The sequence below is a fragment of the Miniopterus schreibersii genome (assembly GCF_964146895.1).
Source record: "Miniopterus schreibersii genome assembly, chromosome: 7".
Lineage (NCBI taxonomy): Eukaryota > Metazoa > Chordata > Mammalia > Chiroptera > Miniopteridae > Miniopterus > Miniopterus schreibersii.
Genome location: NC_138108.1, coordinates 42,523,542 through 42,538,662, shown reverse-complemented (window position 1 = coordinate 42,538,662; position 15,121 = coordinate 42,523,542). Strand labels below are relative to the sequence as shown.

Genomic DNA, 15,121 nt, shown 5'->3' with positions numbered 1-15,121 from the left:
TGTAAATACTCCCAAGAGGCTGGGTTAAATACATCTAAAAATGTATCTTGTTAACTATACCACTGAGTCAGCAAGAAGGAACGAGAAATCTTCGGGGACCAAAAGCTAGCAAAGGCCCAGAAAGCTGAGTGAGAGCTGAAGCTAGCGGCTGCCCAAATTCCACAATGCCTAAAAAAATAAACACAACAACTTCTCTAAATAAACTTGTTTGGTTTAACATTAGAAAATATATTTGTGTAATTCACCAAGTTATCAGATTAAAGAAAAAACAATTATACGACCACCTCAGCAAATAGAGAGAGCAGTTGATTAAATTCAACACCCATTTATGATTAAAAATCAAATAAACAAGACTTTTAGCAAATATGGGATGGAAGAGAATTTCATTAACCTGATAAAGGGTGGCTAAAAAATCTACAACGTCATCCTTAATGGTGAAACATCAGAAGTTTATAAACACGAAAAAGACAAGGATGTCCTCTGTCACTGGATCTACTCAGCTGCCCTAGAGGTCCTGGCCAGCACTGGAGGAAAAAGAGAAATAAAAGGTAAGACTTGAGAAGGAAGTAACAAAACATCCGCAGTTTTCTGAGGACATGATTATCTACATAGAAAAATCCCCCAAATCCTATATATGACCATTATTACTATTAAAAATAAAGTTTAGCAAGGTTGCTAAATAGAAGATCAATATACGAAAAGACAACTACATTTTTATATACTAGCAAAAAATATAGTTAGAAAAACTAATTTAAAAATATGCCACTTATCACACCGGCCAAAAATGTAACAAGGTACTGAGGAAGTTGCAAGATATGAAATCCTTTAAGAAAAAAATTATAAAACTTCATTGAAAGATGCTGAAGATCTAAATAAATGGAGAGACAGAGTGTCTTCAAAGACAGTATAACTGGATATGGTAAAGATGTCAGTTCTCTTCAAATTGATATACAGACTTGATGCTGCACCAACCAAAATTCCATTAAGGTTTTTTTTGTGGCACTTAAGCTGGTTCAAAAAAAATACATGAAAGTGCAAATTGCAAAAAAGAAAAGATACTCCTGAAGAAAAGGAATAAGGTAGAAGACTTGCCCTACCAGCTCTCAACCCTTATTATTAAATTGTTTAGGTATTAGGCCAGGGATAAAGAACAGCAATGAGAGAGAAGACAGAGCCTAGAAACAGACCTAACTATGAATGTAAATTTGATATACAACATGAGTTAGCACTGCAGATCTGTGGAGATACATGAAACCCTTCAATAAGTGGTTCTGAGGCAAGTAGGAAAAAAATTAGGGATAGTAAATGGTATTGGTTTAAGCTGCTACATTTTTGGTTAACTTGTTACACAGCAATAGAAAACAAATATACATTTTAACAAGTGTAACAGAATGTCTACAGCAGCACTTTTCTAGGAATAAGAAACCTGAAAGACACTAAAGCTCAGCCAGTAGCAAATGGATAACTTGTGGTAAATTCATACAATGAAATTAAATTAAATTAAATGAACTAAGGTAACTTGTCAAGTGTAATGTTGGAAAAAATAGGCAATTTGTAGAAGAGCACATATATACAGTATAATTAAATTTATTTAATGTTCAAAAACATTAAAAACTTAACAATATCTTATTTATATAAAGAGGAAAGAGAGATGTGGGAACCAGGAGGGCACATAGGATATGTCAAAGTTTTAGGTAATGTTCTGCTTTTTTGTTGTTGTTGATTTTTAAGTTGATGATAGATATATGGGTATTCATTTTAAATTATTACTTATATAATATGCAATGTTATCTATACATATTCCTTGAATAAATAAAATGCTTTTAAAAAACTTTAAACCTAAATCTTTCTGGATTTTATATATGTATAAATGTATTATATGTTCTGACAAATATAATTAAAATATATATAGAAAAAACCCCCACAAGAACCAAATTTGTGATCAAAAGCCTCAATAATTATGAAATAAATTTCCAAAAGTGACTCTCACCTGGGCTACTACAATTACCTGCTAACTGGTCTCTTTATTCCACTCTTGTTCCTGATGCTGTTTCCAACTATCTCTTAAAGGGAATGTTGTATCACTGGTGATTTTTGCATCACATTATCATGATCCCACATGATCTGACTCCTGCCTACTTTTGGGACCTGATTTTATTCCCTTCTTCCGACATGCCCCAGCCACAGAATAGATCCTAACATTAATGTCTAAAATACTAATGTAGCCTGGACAGGTGTGGCTCAGTGGTTGAGCATTAACCTAGGATCCAGGGGATAGTGGTTTGATTCCTGGTCAGGGCACATGCCCAGGGTTGTGGGCTCAATCCCCAGTCGGGGGCGTGCAGGAGGCAGCCGATCAATGACGACTCTCTCATCATTGATGTTTCAACTCTCTCTCTCCCTCTCCCTTCCTCTCTTTGAAATCAATAAAGATGCATTAAAAAATAAATTTTAAATACTAATATATACATTTAATAAAATCTAAGCATTGTTTCATTGGCACCGCATCATGAGTTCTGTTTTTCATTTGTTCTGGGGAATTTGGTGATGTTTATTTGTGGTTCTGCTTTATCATGATCTTACTTGAATCTTTTTTCTTCATCATTAATATCTACTACATTAGAAGTCCTGTCACCTCTACCTCCAAAATATATCCTGAATCTATTCACTTCTTTCCATCCCTCCTGCTAGCACTCCAGTCCAAACACCATCATCTTTTATCTGGAGCAATGGAAGATGGAGAGCCACCTGCTTCCTTGCTTCCATTCTTGCTCCACCCCAGTACATTCTGCACCCTACAGCCATAGAAAACTTATTATAACAAAAATTAGATTATGTCACTCTCCCTCAAATGGCTTCCCATTATAACAGAATAAAATCTGAAATTCTTTTTAAAAAAATTTTTTTTTACTTTACCTGAGGACATTTTTTCCATTGCTTTTCAGAGAGTGGAAGGGAGAGAGAGAAACATCAATGTGAGACAGACACACTGACTGGCTGCCTCCCACATGCCCCAACTTGGGGGGGCCTGCAACCGAGATATGTACATGCCCTTGGCTATATATAATCAAACCCAGGACCCTTCAGTCCTCAGGCTGGCACTCTAACCACTGAGCCAAACCGGCTAGGGCTAAAATCAGAAATTCCTTATATCTGAAGTAACTTGTTTCTAGCTTACCTCTTCAAGTTCATCTCTCTTGTGCACAATAAAGAGCCACATTCTGACAGTTTTAGAATAAGCCAAAGTTTTTACTGCCTTGGGGACCCTGCATTCAAGCAGGCATCTCTTTCTCTGGACTATTGTAACCTTAGTTCTTTGCAGATTGATTATTTCTCAACATTCAGGGTTCAACTCAAAGCCCACAATTCAGAGAGGCCTTCCCTGACTATGCTGGCCAAAGCAGGGCTCCCAACCACTCTATCAAGCACATCACCCTGTTCTATCTTCTTCACAACACTTATCACTACCTGAAATCTTATTTTTTAAATGTATTTATTTACTGTCTTGTTTAATCTCCCCCAACATGGAGGACCTTGTCCATCCTGTTCACTGTTACACTCTATGCCAAAACAGTTCCCAGAACATTATACATGAAAATAATTACATGTTCAATGAATGACTTCTCATGGCCTTGGCTCAAATTTTCTGGTCTCTGAACAAATGCTCAAGTTTAATAACCCGAGTGTTTTATATATTTGTTTGGTTATACCATGCTTCCTAAACAACACATATGATCAAAAAGCATTTTATTAACTTCTAAGTTCATATCTCCTCTTCCTCGCTTTAAAATATTATGGCAAAGATGGTTAAGTATTCTGTAAACATCATATAGATACAAACTGGGGGTAAAAGAAAAGGAACTGTTTGTTCTATGCCCCAAATTAAGAGAAGTCATTTCTAAATCCTAAGCTAGGGATATCTGTTCATGCCACTTGACCTTCAAGAAGTGGAAAATACCTACTTTATAGGTAGAACTGTTGGGAATTAAGTTTTAAAAAGTAATTTCTTCTTATTAATATTGTGGTTTCCTATGATATAAAGATTAAAGGGAGACTAAATCTACATCTATGTTAAAAGCACTTCGTTGCTGATAAAGGATTCTATACAGACATTGTCTTTAGAGTAGTCCATTCATTCAGCTTATATAGTACACTACCTAAAATACAAGTAATGCTTATGTATGCTTACTAAATGAAGGGAATACCCTAAAAACAATGGAGGGAAGTCAAACGACAATTCTAATATAATGCCACAACCAACGTATGCAGAGTGACATGTTAGAAGAGGGCAAGGTTACAACTAAAGTGGAGGGGGTCAGGAAAAGTGTCCGAGTGGAGCTGAGATACCTGGGATGAGTCTTGAAATAAACAGATAAGAGGAGGAGAGGAAGGGAGCTCCAGACAAAGAAAATCTGAAATGTAAAGGCACACTGGCTTGAGCAAGTAAGCACCATATCAGAACCACAAGAGCAAATGTGAAGATGGAAAAAGAGATGAGGCTGAAAATGTGGGCAAGATGCAGATAACAGAGTACTCTGTATACTGCACTAAAAGATTCAGATTTTGTCCTATAATATACCCATACAGACCCCTACGTAAAAATCTAAACAACAAAAAATTCTTAACAAAAAGGACACTCTGGGACACCTGGATGACCACCTTTTAATCCATTACTGTCACAATTTTCAGTTTCCGTTTGTGTTTAGGAGTGCACTGGTAAACATGTGGTACCATTTGTCATCGGCACAGGCTAATGAGAAGCAATGGGGACTATTTTATGTAAATGATGTTTGTCAAGTGAAGGTCAAATGAAATCATGACACACTGAAAAAAGGAAGGCTTTACAGTGGTTTAAATAAAGAAAACAGGTGAGGGCAGTGAGTGAGCTCTCAACACAAAGACAGTATGGACAGGCCTTTCTATAAGGAAGTTACAACACGGAGGACTAAGAACATTCGCTTTTAGAGTATGGTAGGCCTGGCAACAGTCTCATCGGTAACAATGTATAAGTATTCATTTGAATTTGTTTTATAGTTTTGCTTCATTTAACTTATAACTATTTATTCATAAGTTATAGTTGCACAAAAGATGCAACATAAGGAATTTATATATAGTTTTACACTTGCATAGATTTAACATACTGAAAATATTTTCATTTAACAATAGAGAATCCTGGGTATTTACTTGGGTTTGAGGAATTCTGCTCCGGGTGATTAGGAGCCACTTAAAGATTTTAATAGAGAAATGGCAGGTTTGTGCTTTAGAAAACTCACTCTGGCAGCAGTGAAGAGGGGTGGAACTGAAAGTATTTAAGGCAGAAGGGAGGCTGTTCATAATATAATGTGATAAAATGGTGAGATTCTAAATTACTCAGGGGGTATGAGGAGATGAGCAAGAGTTAGAATCAAACGGACTTGGTTGTGGGTGAAGAAAAAGATGGCATCTAGGATGACTGTCCCTTGGGTGACTTGGTGGTGAGGTAAATACCACAAGATGACAAACAAGTGGCAGTGAAGGGGAAGGAGAGAGAAAAGAGAGATGATGGATTCAGTTCGGCAATGATTTGAATTTCATTTCACCCAAAGAAAATCCAGTTATCTTTTCTGAGTCCCAGTTTTCTCAGTGACAGCTGCATTCATGAATTACCAAATTAACTATTATAGCACTGTCTAAAAATACACAAAGCACTCCACAGTATGCTGTAAATAAGTTATGAAAAATCAGCAAAAGCCCAGTCCCTAAAGGAAATTCAGCAGCGTTAAAAAGAGATGTGGCAAATTTTTACTAAACACTTTGCGACCCAATGCACCCACACAGTACTGTACTTTTTGCTTTGTCAGTCAGATGCCATCTCTCCCTTGCCTATGTGCTGAACTGGAAGCAGCAAGGCCAAGCCCACGTGGGAGAGGCAAAGACAGACTCAAGGGACGAGCAGAGCAACGGGGCACAGCTGGGGCGTGAGGACTGGCAATGCAGTGCAGTGGGAACTTTCACTCCGCAGGCAGGGCTGGACATTTTACTTTACTTTTATTTAGAGGAATCAACGCGGAATATCTTAGGCAGTCGAATAAGAATGTAAACATTTCACATTTTATTCCCATTACGGAGGGGAAAAGAGGAGGCGAGAGGAAGGAAAACGCAGCAATTATCGCAAAACCACCAGCCTGTGTCCTCGCAGACCGCAGAAGGGCGGGCCTCTGGGAAACCAATGCACCCGAGTCTGGTGGCAATGCCCAGCATCTTCCACCGCTAACTCACAACTCACGAGCACAGGGTTTACGGCCCCCGAATGCTTAAACGTGAACATCCACATCGTCCAGCGTGGTACTGACGGGAAAGCCGCGCGGCGTACCTTCAGCACAGGGCGCTGCTTTGGGGGTGTCGCACTCGACACCGCGCCTCTCTCGGCGCCCAGTCAGCGTCTCCCACAGCGAAAGGCAGGGGCTGAGAGGCGCGGGGCACACGCAGGCTGCAGCTAAGCGCTCCCAGGCCCTCCCCGGGGCCCCCGGCGTGGTCGCCCGCGCCGCCGGCAGACCGGAAAGGCGCCCGAGCCCCACGGCGCAGCCTCCGCCCGTCAGAGGGGGCGGGGCGGCGGGGCGGGGCGGCGGGGGCGGGGCCAGCGGCGGGAGCCCGGGCTCCCCGCTCCCTGCAGCCTGATGGGAACTGTAGTTCTGGGAACAAGCCCCGCTCCCGGGAACTACATTTCCCGAGGAGGGAACGGCTCCCGCAGGCCGCGCGTTACGGGGGCGACGCAGTCCGCAGCCGGGGCCAGAGCCCGGGGGGTTCGGGGGACAGGCCGTAAAGGGGGGTCTTTTCCTCCCCTCCTGTTGGTGCCCACGCGGTGCCAGCGCCGTCTTCCCTCGGCCCCCGCGCTAGTTTCTCCACGTCCCCGCGGGGAGTTGGGGCCTCGCGGTCCCGAGGTGGCGGCCGCTGCCCCGCACGGGCATTAGGCTCGCGCCCCTCTCGGCCGCGCCAGCCCCGCGGCGGGGCCCGCGTCCATGGGCCCCACCCGGAAGCCCAACGTGTGCCGCCGGCTGAGCCGCCGGGCGCTGGGCTTCTTCTCGAGCGACGCGGGCGTGGTGCAGAGGACGAACCTGGGCCTGCTGCGGGCGCTGGTCTGCCAGGTGACCGCCGCCGGGGCGGGGCCGCGGCCTCCGGGGGGCGGCGCGGCGCGGCCGTGCCCCTTTAAAGGAGGTTATTTGTGCTTGAGAGGGGCATCTGTGCCCTGAGCCTGGGGGATTAGTAAATAGGTGTGAATAGGGCCGCCAGGCGCTTTTAGGTTTTTAAGCTCCTCATGTCTTCCCTCAGTCTTCCCAAAAGTTGGTCACCCTGCTTAAACCAAAACGTGAGAGGGAGGAAGAATTGGACAGGTTTTTAAATTCCGTACGTGAAATTTCTTTGAAAGCCCTCAATTTAACTGTCCATCGTAAAGTGGGTGCACAGCAGAGGCTGACGGGTTATTTCCTAAACCGAACTTCTTTGTGTCTTTCAGGAAAGTACTAAATTTAAGAATGTTTGGACTACTCATTCCAAGTCACCTATAGCCTATGAGAGAGGAAGAATATATTTTGATAATTATCGGTGCTGTGTCAGCAGGTACCTCTTTGGGGGGAAATTTTTTGCTGTAATCTGCCTCACGGTTGATCTTAACTCTAATTTTTATAGAATCTCATGCCTACATTAGAGCTTCGTGAAACAAGAGAGTGGAAAAATGTGTCCAAAACAGCTGGTAAAATTCGTGTAGTTTGAAAATCTTGTTAAATCTAAAGTGGCAGGTTTCATCTTTGTAAATACCACTTACAGTGAGATTACTTTGTAGTGCAGGCAAAATGACACACTGCTCTCAGAGGCCTGTGTCGCAGTTTATTCTGCTTTAAAGGTATCAGAGTCAAGAGAGTCCGGTACCTAATAATTAGATGCTGCTTTAGAGGAGAATGTCTATGTTTTGTGGAAATATGTGCCGTTTTAAGAGGAAATTTTCAAATTTGCTCAACTAGAAAATAATATAGTGAAGCCCTGTATACTCATTACCTAGATTCCAAAGCTATCAAGATTTGGCCACGTTTGCTTTATCCCATCCTCTCTCTTTTTCCTTTACCTCTTTGCTAAGAATTTTAAAGCATATTCTAAACATCATGCTATATTAAGTTTGCTTTTCTAAAAAATATGGGTGTTTTTTCAAATGGCTTTATTAAGATATGATTCACATATACAATTTACCCACTTAAAATATACATTTCAGTGATTTTTGGTTCATTGGAATTCATATTTAATGAATATGATTTTGATGAACTGTTGGTGATTCATATAGGCAACCATCACTTTAGAACATTTTCATTACCTCCAAAAGAAACCCTATATTTTTTAGCTATCGCAAAATTAAATTCCTCAGCCCTAAGCACCTGCTAGTCTACTTTCTGTCTTTATAGATTCACCTGTTTCAGATAAATGGAGTCACATAACATGTGTTCTTTTGTTACTGGCGTCTTAGATGACCAGTTTATTATAAAAGGAACAGCCAGATGGAAGAGGTACATAAGGCGAGGTATGTGGGAAGGAGCACAGAGCTTCCATGTTCCCTGAATCTTCACATGTTCACCAACTGAGAAGCTCATCTCCTTTTCTTGTACATAGAGGGGAGGGCAAAAGTAGGTTGCAGTTGTGAGTATGCAAAGCACAGAGTTTATCTGTATGATTAATTATTGTGTTATTTTCCATATGAGCAACTATAAACTTACTTTTGCCCACCCCTCTCTGCACATTTAGTGCAATACATTTCCCTCTAAGCATTGTTTTTGCTGCATCCCACAAATGTTGATATGTCATATATTTGTTTTCATTTTGTTCAAAATATTTTAAAATTTCCCTTGAGATTTCTTCTTTTACTCCTGTGAATTAGTAGTGTATTGTTTAATATTCACATATTTGGGGATTTTTTCAGCCATCTTTCTGTTACTGATTTCTAATTTAATTCCATTGTGGTGTGAGAGCATACTTTGTATTATTTTCTAGTCTTTTAAATTTGTTAAGGTATATTTTATGGCCCAGATTGTGTCTATCTTGGTGAATTTTTTCATGTGAGCTTGAGAAGAATCTGTATTCTGCTGTTGTTGCATAAAATATTCTGTAGATGTCAATTAGACACAGTTGATGAATGATACTGTTCAGTTCAAGTATATTATTACTGACTTTCTGCTTGCTGGATTTGTTAGTTACTGACAGAGGTTGTACTGAAATGTGCAACTATAATAGTGGATTCATCTGTTTCTCATTATGTCCTATCAGTTTTTGTCTCACACATTTTGATACTCTGTTGTTAGATGGATACATGTTAAGGATTTTTATGTCTTGGAGAAGTGACCCCTTTACCGTTACGTAATGCCACTCTTTATCCCTAATAATTTCCCTTGTTGAAACCTGCTTTGTCTGAAATTAATATAGCTACTCCATCTTTCTTTTGATTAATGTTTCCATGGTGTATCTTTCTCTATCCCTTTATTTTTACCCTCTCTGTGTCTTTATATTTAAAATGGTTTATTTTGTAGACAACATATATTTGGGTCTTTTTTTTTAATCCACTCTGACAGCCTCTGTCTTTCAATGACTGTATTTAGACCATTTACATTTACAGTGTTTATTGATACAGTTGATTTAATAATTACCATATTAGTAACTATTTTCTGTTCATTGCCTTTGTTCTTTACTCCCTTTTTGTCTTTTATTCTTTTTATGCTTCCCCTGGTTTTAATTGAGCATTTTATGTGATTCATTTTCCCTCCACTTAGCCTATCAATTATACCTCTTTTTAAAAATTTTTAGTGGTTGCCTTATAAGTTGCAATATACATTACAACTAATCTAAATTTCTTTCAAGTAACACTCTTTTTTAAAAAATATATCTTTATTGATTTCAGAGAGAGGAAGAGAGAGAGATAGAAACATCAATGATGAGAGAGAGTCATTATTGATTGGCTGCCTTCTGCACGCCCCCTGCTGGGGATTGAGCCTGCATCCCAGGCATGTGCCCTGACTGGGAATCAAACCTGAATCTCCGGGATCCTAGGTCCATGCTCAACTGCTGAGCCACGCCCGGCAGGCTCAAGTAACATTTTTCATAGGTAGTGCAGTTAACTTGTAATAGAGTATTTCTAATTCCTCCCTACTGCCTTTTATAATATTGCTGTCATTCATTTTACTTATCCATAAGTTATAATCACTGAATACCTTGTTGCTATTATTATTAACAGGTTTTTATCTTTTATTAAGAATAAGAAGAATAAAGAATTTTGTTTTACCTTCATTTATTTCTTCTCTAACACTCTTCCTTTCTCAATGTAGATCTGAGTTGCTGACCCATATCATTTTTCTTCTCTCTGAAGAACTACTTTGAAAATTTCTTATAAAGCAGGTCTACTGACAGCACGTTTCCTAAATTTTTGCTTGTCTGAGAAAGTCTTATTTTTCCTCAACTTCTGAAGGATAATTTCTTGTGATACAGAAGTTTTGGTTGGTGGGGTTATTTTATCACTTTCAGTATTTTACTCCATTCTCTACTTGCTTGCATGGTTTCTAAGAAGAAGTCCAATGTAATTCCTATCCTAGTCCATCATAGGTAATGCACTTTTCCCACCCTCTGGCTTCTTTTTTATTTTCTACTGTTAGAATATGGTATGCCTAGGTATGATTTTTTTTGGTATTTCTTATTCTTGGTGTTCTGTAAGCTTCCAGAATTTGTGATTTGGTATCTAACATTAATTTTGGAAAATTCTCAACCATTATTATTTCAAGTGCTGCTTCTGTTTTGCTTTCTCTTTTTTCTCCTTCTGGTATTCCCATTATGTGTACATTACATTTTTTTTTCTAGTTGTCCCATAGTTCTTGGATATTCTGTTCTGCTTTATTTTTATTTTTTCTAGTTTGGGAAGTTCTGTTTTTCTCATTTTTTTTTTTTTTACTTTCTAGTTTCAGAAGTTTCTGTTCATATATCTTCAAGCTCACTGATTCTTTTCTTGGCTGTGTCTAGTCTACTGATGAGCCCATCCAAGACATTCTTCATTTCTGTTAGAGTACTTTTGATTTGTAGCATTTCCTTTTGATTTTTCCGTAGGCTTTGTAAAAAAAAATCTCTGCTTAATGACTCATCTGTTCTTGCATATTGTCCACTTTTGCCATTAGAGCCTTTAGCATATTAATCATAGTTATTTTAAGTTCCCAATGTGATTCCAAATTCTAAATCACCAATAAATTCCCATCTAGGTTCCAATATCTTCACCATATCTGAGTCTGGTTCTGATACTTTATTTTCGAACTTTGTATTTTGCATTTTAGCATGCCTTGTAATTTTTGTTGAAAGTTGTATGTGATGCCCTGGCTGGTGTGACTCAGTTGAGTGTCCTCCCATGCACCAAGAGGCCAACGGTTTGATTCCGGGTCAGGGCACCTGCCTGGGTTGTGGCTCAATCCCCAGTAGGGGGCATGCAGGAGGCAGCTGATTGATGTTTCTCTCTCTCCCTCTCCCTCTCCCTCTCTCTAAAATCAATTAAAACATATTTAAAAAAAAAAGAAAGTTGTATGTGATGTATCAGATAAAAGAAATTGTGGCAAATGGGTCTTTAGAGTAAAGTTATATGTTTATCTGGCTAGGAGTTAGACTGTGCTTGATGTTTGCTGTAGCTGTAGGTGTCAGAGGCTAACACCTCTGTAGGTGTCCTCTAGTAATTCTGTTTTTGTCTCCCCAGTACTGACTCCCGCAGCTTGCTCCTGAGTTTTGCTCCTGGTAAGATGTGATTCTTTGTGTCTACCTCTCTCTCCAGTGTTGGGAGCTGCAGTTTGCCCTGTGAGCTCAATTGTTTGATAGATATAAGAGTTGTTGATTTTCATTTTGTTCATTTTTCTTTTCTTGTAGCGAGGACAGGTGGCATGACTTCTAAGCTCTTTACATGTTGGACCAGAAACTAGAAGTTAGGATAGTGTTTTAGGTAGTGTTTTAAATTTGTTCTGACTCAGGAGGGCTTCTCCTAGCAGTTTTTTTCTGATTCTCTCTGACAAGTTAGCTGCTTACAGTTTAGCCTCTATGGACAGTGAATCTACCAATCTTTTCCCATTTGCCTTTCATCACAATCATCAATGGTTTTGAGAGAGCACTTAGGCTAGAACTTCTCCACTCTGTTGCAGATGAAGTCAGTTCCTCTGGGAAGGGACTAGGGGCTATCCGCTTCATGCTCTGCTTCTCCCCCATGGCAAAGTCTTTGAGTCAAGGCTCTGGAGCTGTGGGGAGTTTGGGGGTCAATGGCATGCTTCTCTCTGAGTGATTACTCTAAAAGCTGACCACTTGGGGTTGGGACAGGCATTAGCCTCAGGTCTTCTTGCTTTCTCAGTGTGGAACACTGCTTTATGAGATGGGATAAGACAAATCTAGGCTCTAGTCTTCTTAGGCATGCCATGCCTAAGGTAGAACCTCTGTCCCATGAGTAGGGGCTAGGCAGAAGAAGGGAACCCCACCTCTTGACTTTACTCATTCAGGACTCAGCCCCAGCCACAAGCAGCTGGGGGATGGATAATAAATGCTGCCCCAGGAGGGTAGCCCTCTGGGAGCTGGGGTAGAGGGAGCCCTGTGCTCTTGGCTACATCTGCCTGGAGTGGAGTTTTTGTCTTGCTGAACTGAGAATAGTGGGGAGGGAGCACATCCTAGTTCAATTACCACAGACTCACTCTTCTTACTGACTTCTAGTAGCTTTTCCTGACTACATATTTCTTCATCTCACGTATGCCCCCAGGACCATTTCCAGAGACTTTCAGATAGTTATCCTTTTATAATCTATACCAGTTTTCCTGGGGTGCACACCCACAGATCTCCTCATGTTATCATGCTGAAAGTGACAATCTGGACATCATAATGTCATCATACCTAGCAAAATGAGCAGTAAATTCTTTGGTATCATTTAATGCCCAATTAATAGCTTTTCCAATTTAGAGGTATCTGTTTTAATTTTTTTTTTTTTTTAAATCAGTGGAAGTAGCATTGGTAAGTAGTATCAGAATTCTTTAATATGCCATTCAGGGGTGTTTTACTTGTAGGTTAGAATTACATATGAGGTTGCTTTTATTCCTGTGAAATTCTCTTTGATTTGAGAAAACAGCAAAGGTGAATAAAATTGTTACCCTCAAAATTGTGTCTAAATAGTAGTTTAGTTTTAAAGTTCATCAGTTAAAAAATGAAAACATCTGTGAGTACATTTCAGTAGTAATCAGAGAAGTATAAATGAAAGGTAAGAGACTTTCGCATCAAAAATGTAGCATTTAATATTGGCAGAGCCTGGCCGGGCGTGTCTCAGCATCCACCTGGGATCCAGGAGATCGAGGTTCGATTCCCGGTCAGGGCACATGCCCAGGTTGCGGGCTCGATCCCCAATGACTCTCTCATCATTGATGTTTCTGTCTCTCTGTCTCCCTCTCCTTTCCTCTCTGAAATCAATAAAGATATATTTAAAATATATATATTGGCAGAAGTATAAACTTGTTCAGCCTTTTCGAAAGGCATTTTGGGAGTAAACAAACCATAAAGGGTGTTTACCTTTTTATCCACTACATTCTAAAATAGTGGGACTCTTTAATTAATTTTCATTTAAAAATATTGGAGTAACAAATATTAACACCATGTAATTCAACCAAGATATTCATATTAAATGTTCATGATTCTGTTTTGGAAAATAACCTGCAGGTAGGTAAATGTATATAAAGAAAAACTGGAGGGAAATGAACTAGTGGTGGTTTTTGGTATTTTTACAGTATGAATCTATTTAAATTTTATTATATTTTTAAGATTTTTTCTATGAATATATATTATAAATTTTATAATCAGGAAAGATGTTAACATTTAATTAAGAAGAGAAAAACAAACTAGTAATTGTATTTTGGTAGTCTAAATTTCTGAATAGAAAAAATCACTCAAACCTGGGCAAACACTGTCTCAGATATCAAGATGAATAATCATTAATCATTTGTTTTCCTTTTTTTCCAGTGTTGCATCAGAGCCAAGAAAACTTTATGAAATGCCCAAATGTTCTAAATCAGAAAAAATAGAGGATGCTTTATTATGGGAATGCCCAGTGGTAAGTTTGTTTTCAGGCATTTGTTTCTAAAGCATTTTTAGCCTAGAACTGAGTATCGTTAATATATTGTATAAGGGAATAAAACTTAAATATAATAGTGATTCCTGAATCTTGAAAGGAATCAAGAGAGTGTATCTATTGTTTATTATTTTTCCTCATGAAATAATATTATGAATATATTTTTAAATTCAATACCAATTGTAAATCTTGTAAATTAGAAAGTTATGAGCCGATTAAAAGTTCCAGTAGAAATAAAAACTAGTTTATAATTATTCTTAGTGTTTAAGAAATCATTCTGCCCAGCCAGGCATGGCTCAGCAGTTGAGCGTTGACCTAGGATCCAGGCAATTGGGGTTTGATTCCCTGTCAGGGCACATACCCGGGTTGCAGACTCGATCCCCCGTCTGGGGTGTGCAGGAGGCAGCCGATCAGTGACTCTCTCATCATTGATATTTCTCTCTCTCTTTCTCTCCCTCTCCTTTCCTCTCTCTGAAATGAATAAAGATATATTTTTAAAAAGAGAAATCATTCTACTTACTATACTGAAACAGAATAATTTTGTTGCATGTTATGGGCGACAGTTATGTTATATGACTGTTTGAAATGGGATTCTTATGAGTTTCTTCCAGGAATCTTGTTAGGAAAATCATAAGATAAAAATGAAAAAAGAATGAGGCCCTGGCCAGGTAGCTCAGTTGGTTAGACATTCATCCTGATACATCAAGGTTGCAGGTTCGATCCCCAGTCAGGTAACATATAAGAATCAACCAATGAATGCATAAATAAGTGGAACAACAATTTGATGTTTCTCTCCCTCACTTCCTCTCTCTCTATCTAAAATAAAATCAATAATGTTAATAATATAAGCTCATTCCATTAGACCAGCATTGCCCTAGTATGTATTTTTCAAGACACTTTTCATTAGATGTTAATATCTTTTTTTTAATCCCCACCTGAGGATATATTTTTTCCATTGCTTTTCACAGAGAGTGCAAGGGGGAGAGAGAGAAA

General features: G+C 39.2%; 2 protein-coding genes across 6 annotated transcripts in view; one reads left to right on the top strand and one right to left on the bottom strand.

Annotated features, from left to right (window-relative positions):
• METTL8 (methyltransferase 8, tRNA N3-cytidine) overlaps positions 1-6,583 on the bottom strand; it is a 60,996-nt gene extending 54,413 nt beyond the window's left edge. For 2 of the 4 annotated variants that reach the window (XM_081143090.1, XM_081143091.1), the window contains exons 1-2: positions 6,353-6,555; positions 392-524 (exon numbers count right to left, since the gene is read on the bottom strand). The gene's annotated coding sequence lies outside the window, so the exon portion shown is untranslated. Of the gene's footprint in view, positions 1-391; positions 525-6,352 lie in introns of all 4 variants that reach the window. The other 2 variants (XM_081143092.1, XM_081143089.1) reach the window with 2 other exon arrangements.
• A 29-nt stretch (positions 6,584-6,612) lies between these two features.
• Positions 6,613-15,121, top strand: part of DCAF17 (DDB1 and CUL4 associated factor 17) — a 35,917-nt gene continuing 27,408 nt past the window's right edge. Inside the window, exons 1-3 of one of the 2 annotated variants that reach the window (XM_081143384.1) lie at positions 6,613-7,124; positions 7,493-7,596; positions 14,020-14,110. In XM_081143384.1, coding sequence (XP_080999510.1) covers positions 6,999-7,124; positions 7,493-7,596; positions 14,020-14,110 — 321 coding nt within the window. In that variant the 5' untranslated portion in view covers positions 6,613-6,998. The remainder of the gene's footprint in view (positions 7,125-7,492; positions 7,597-14,019; positions 14,111-15,121) is intronic. The other variant, XR_013999235.1, reaches the window with a different exon arrangement.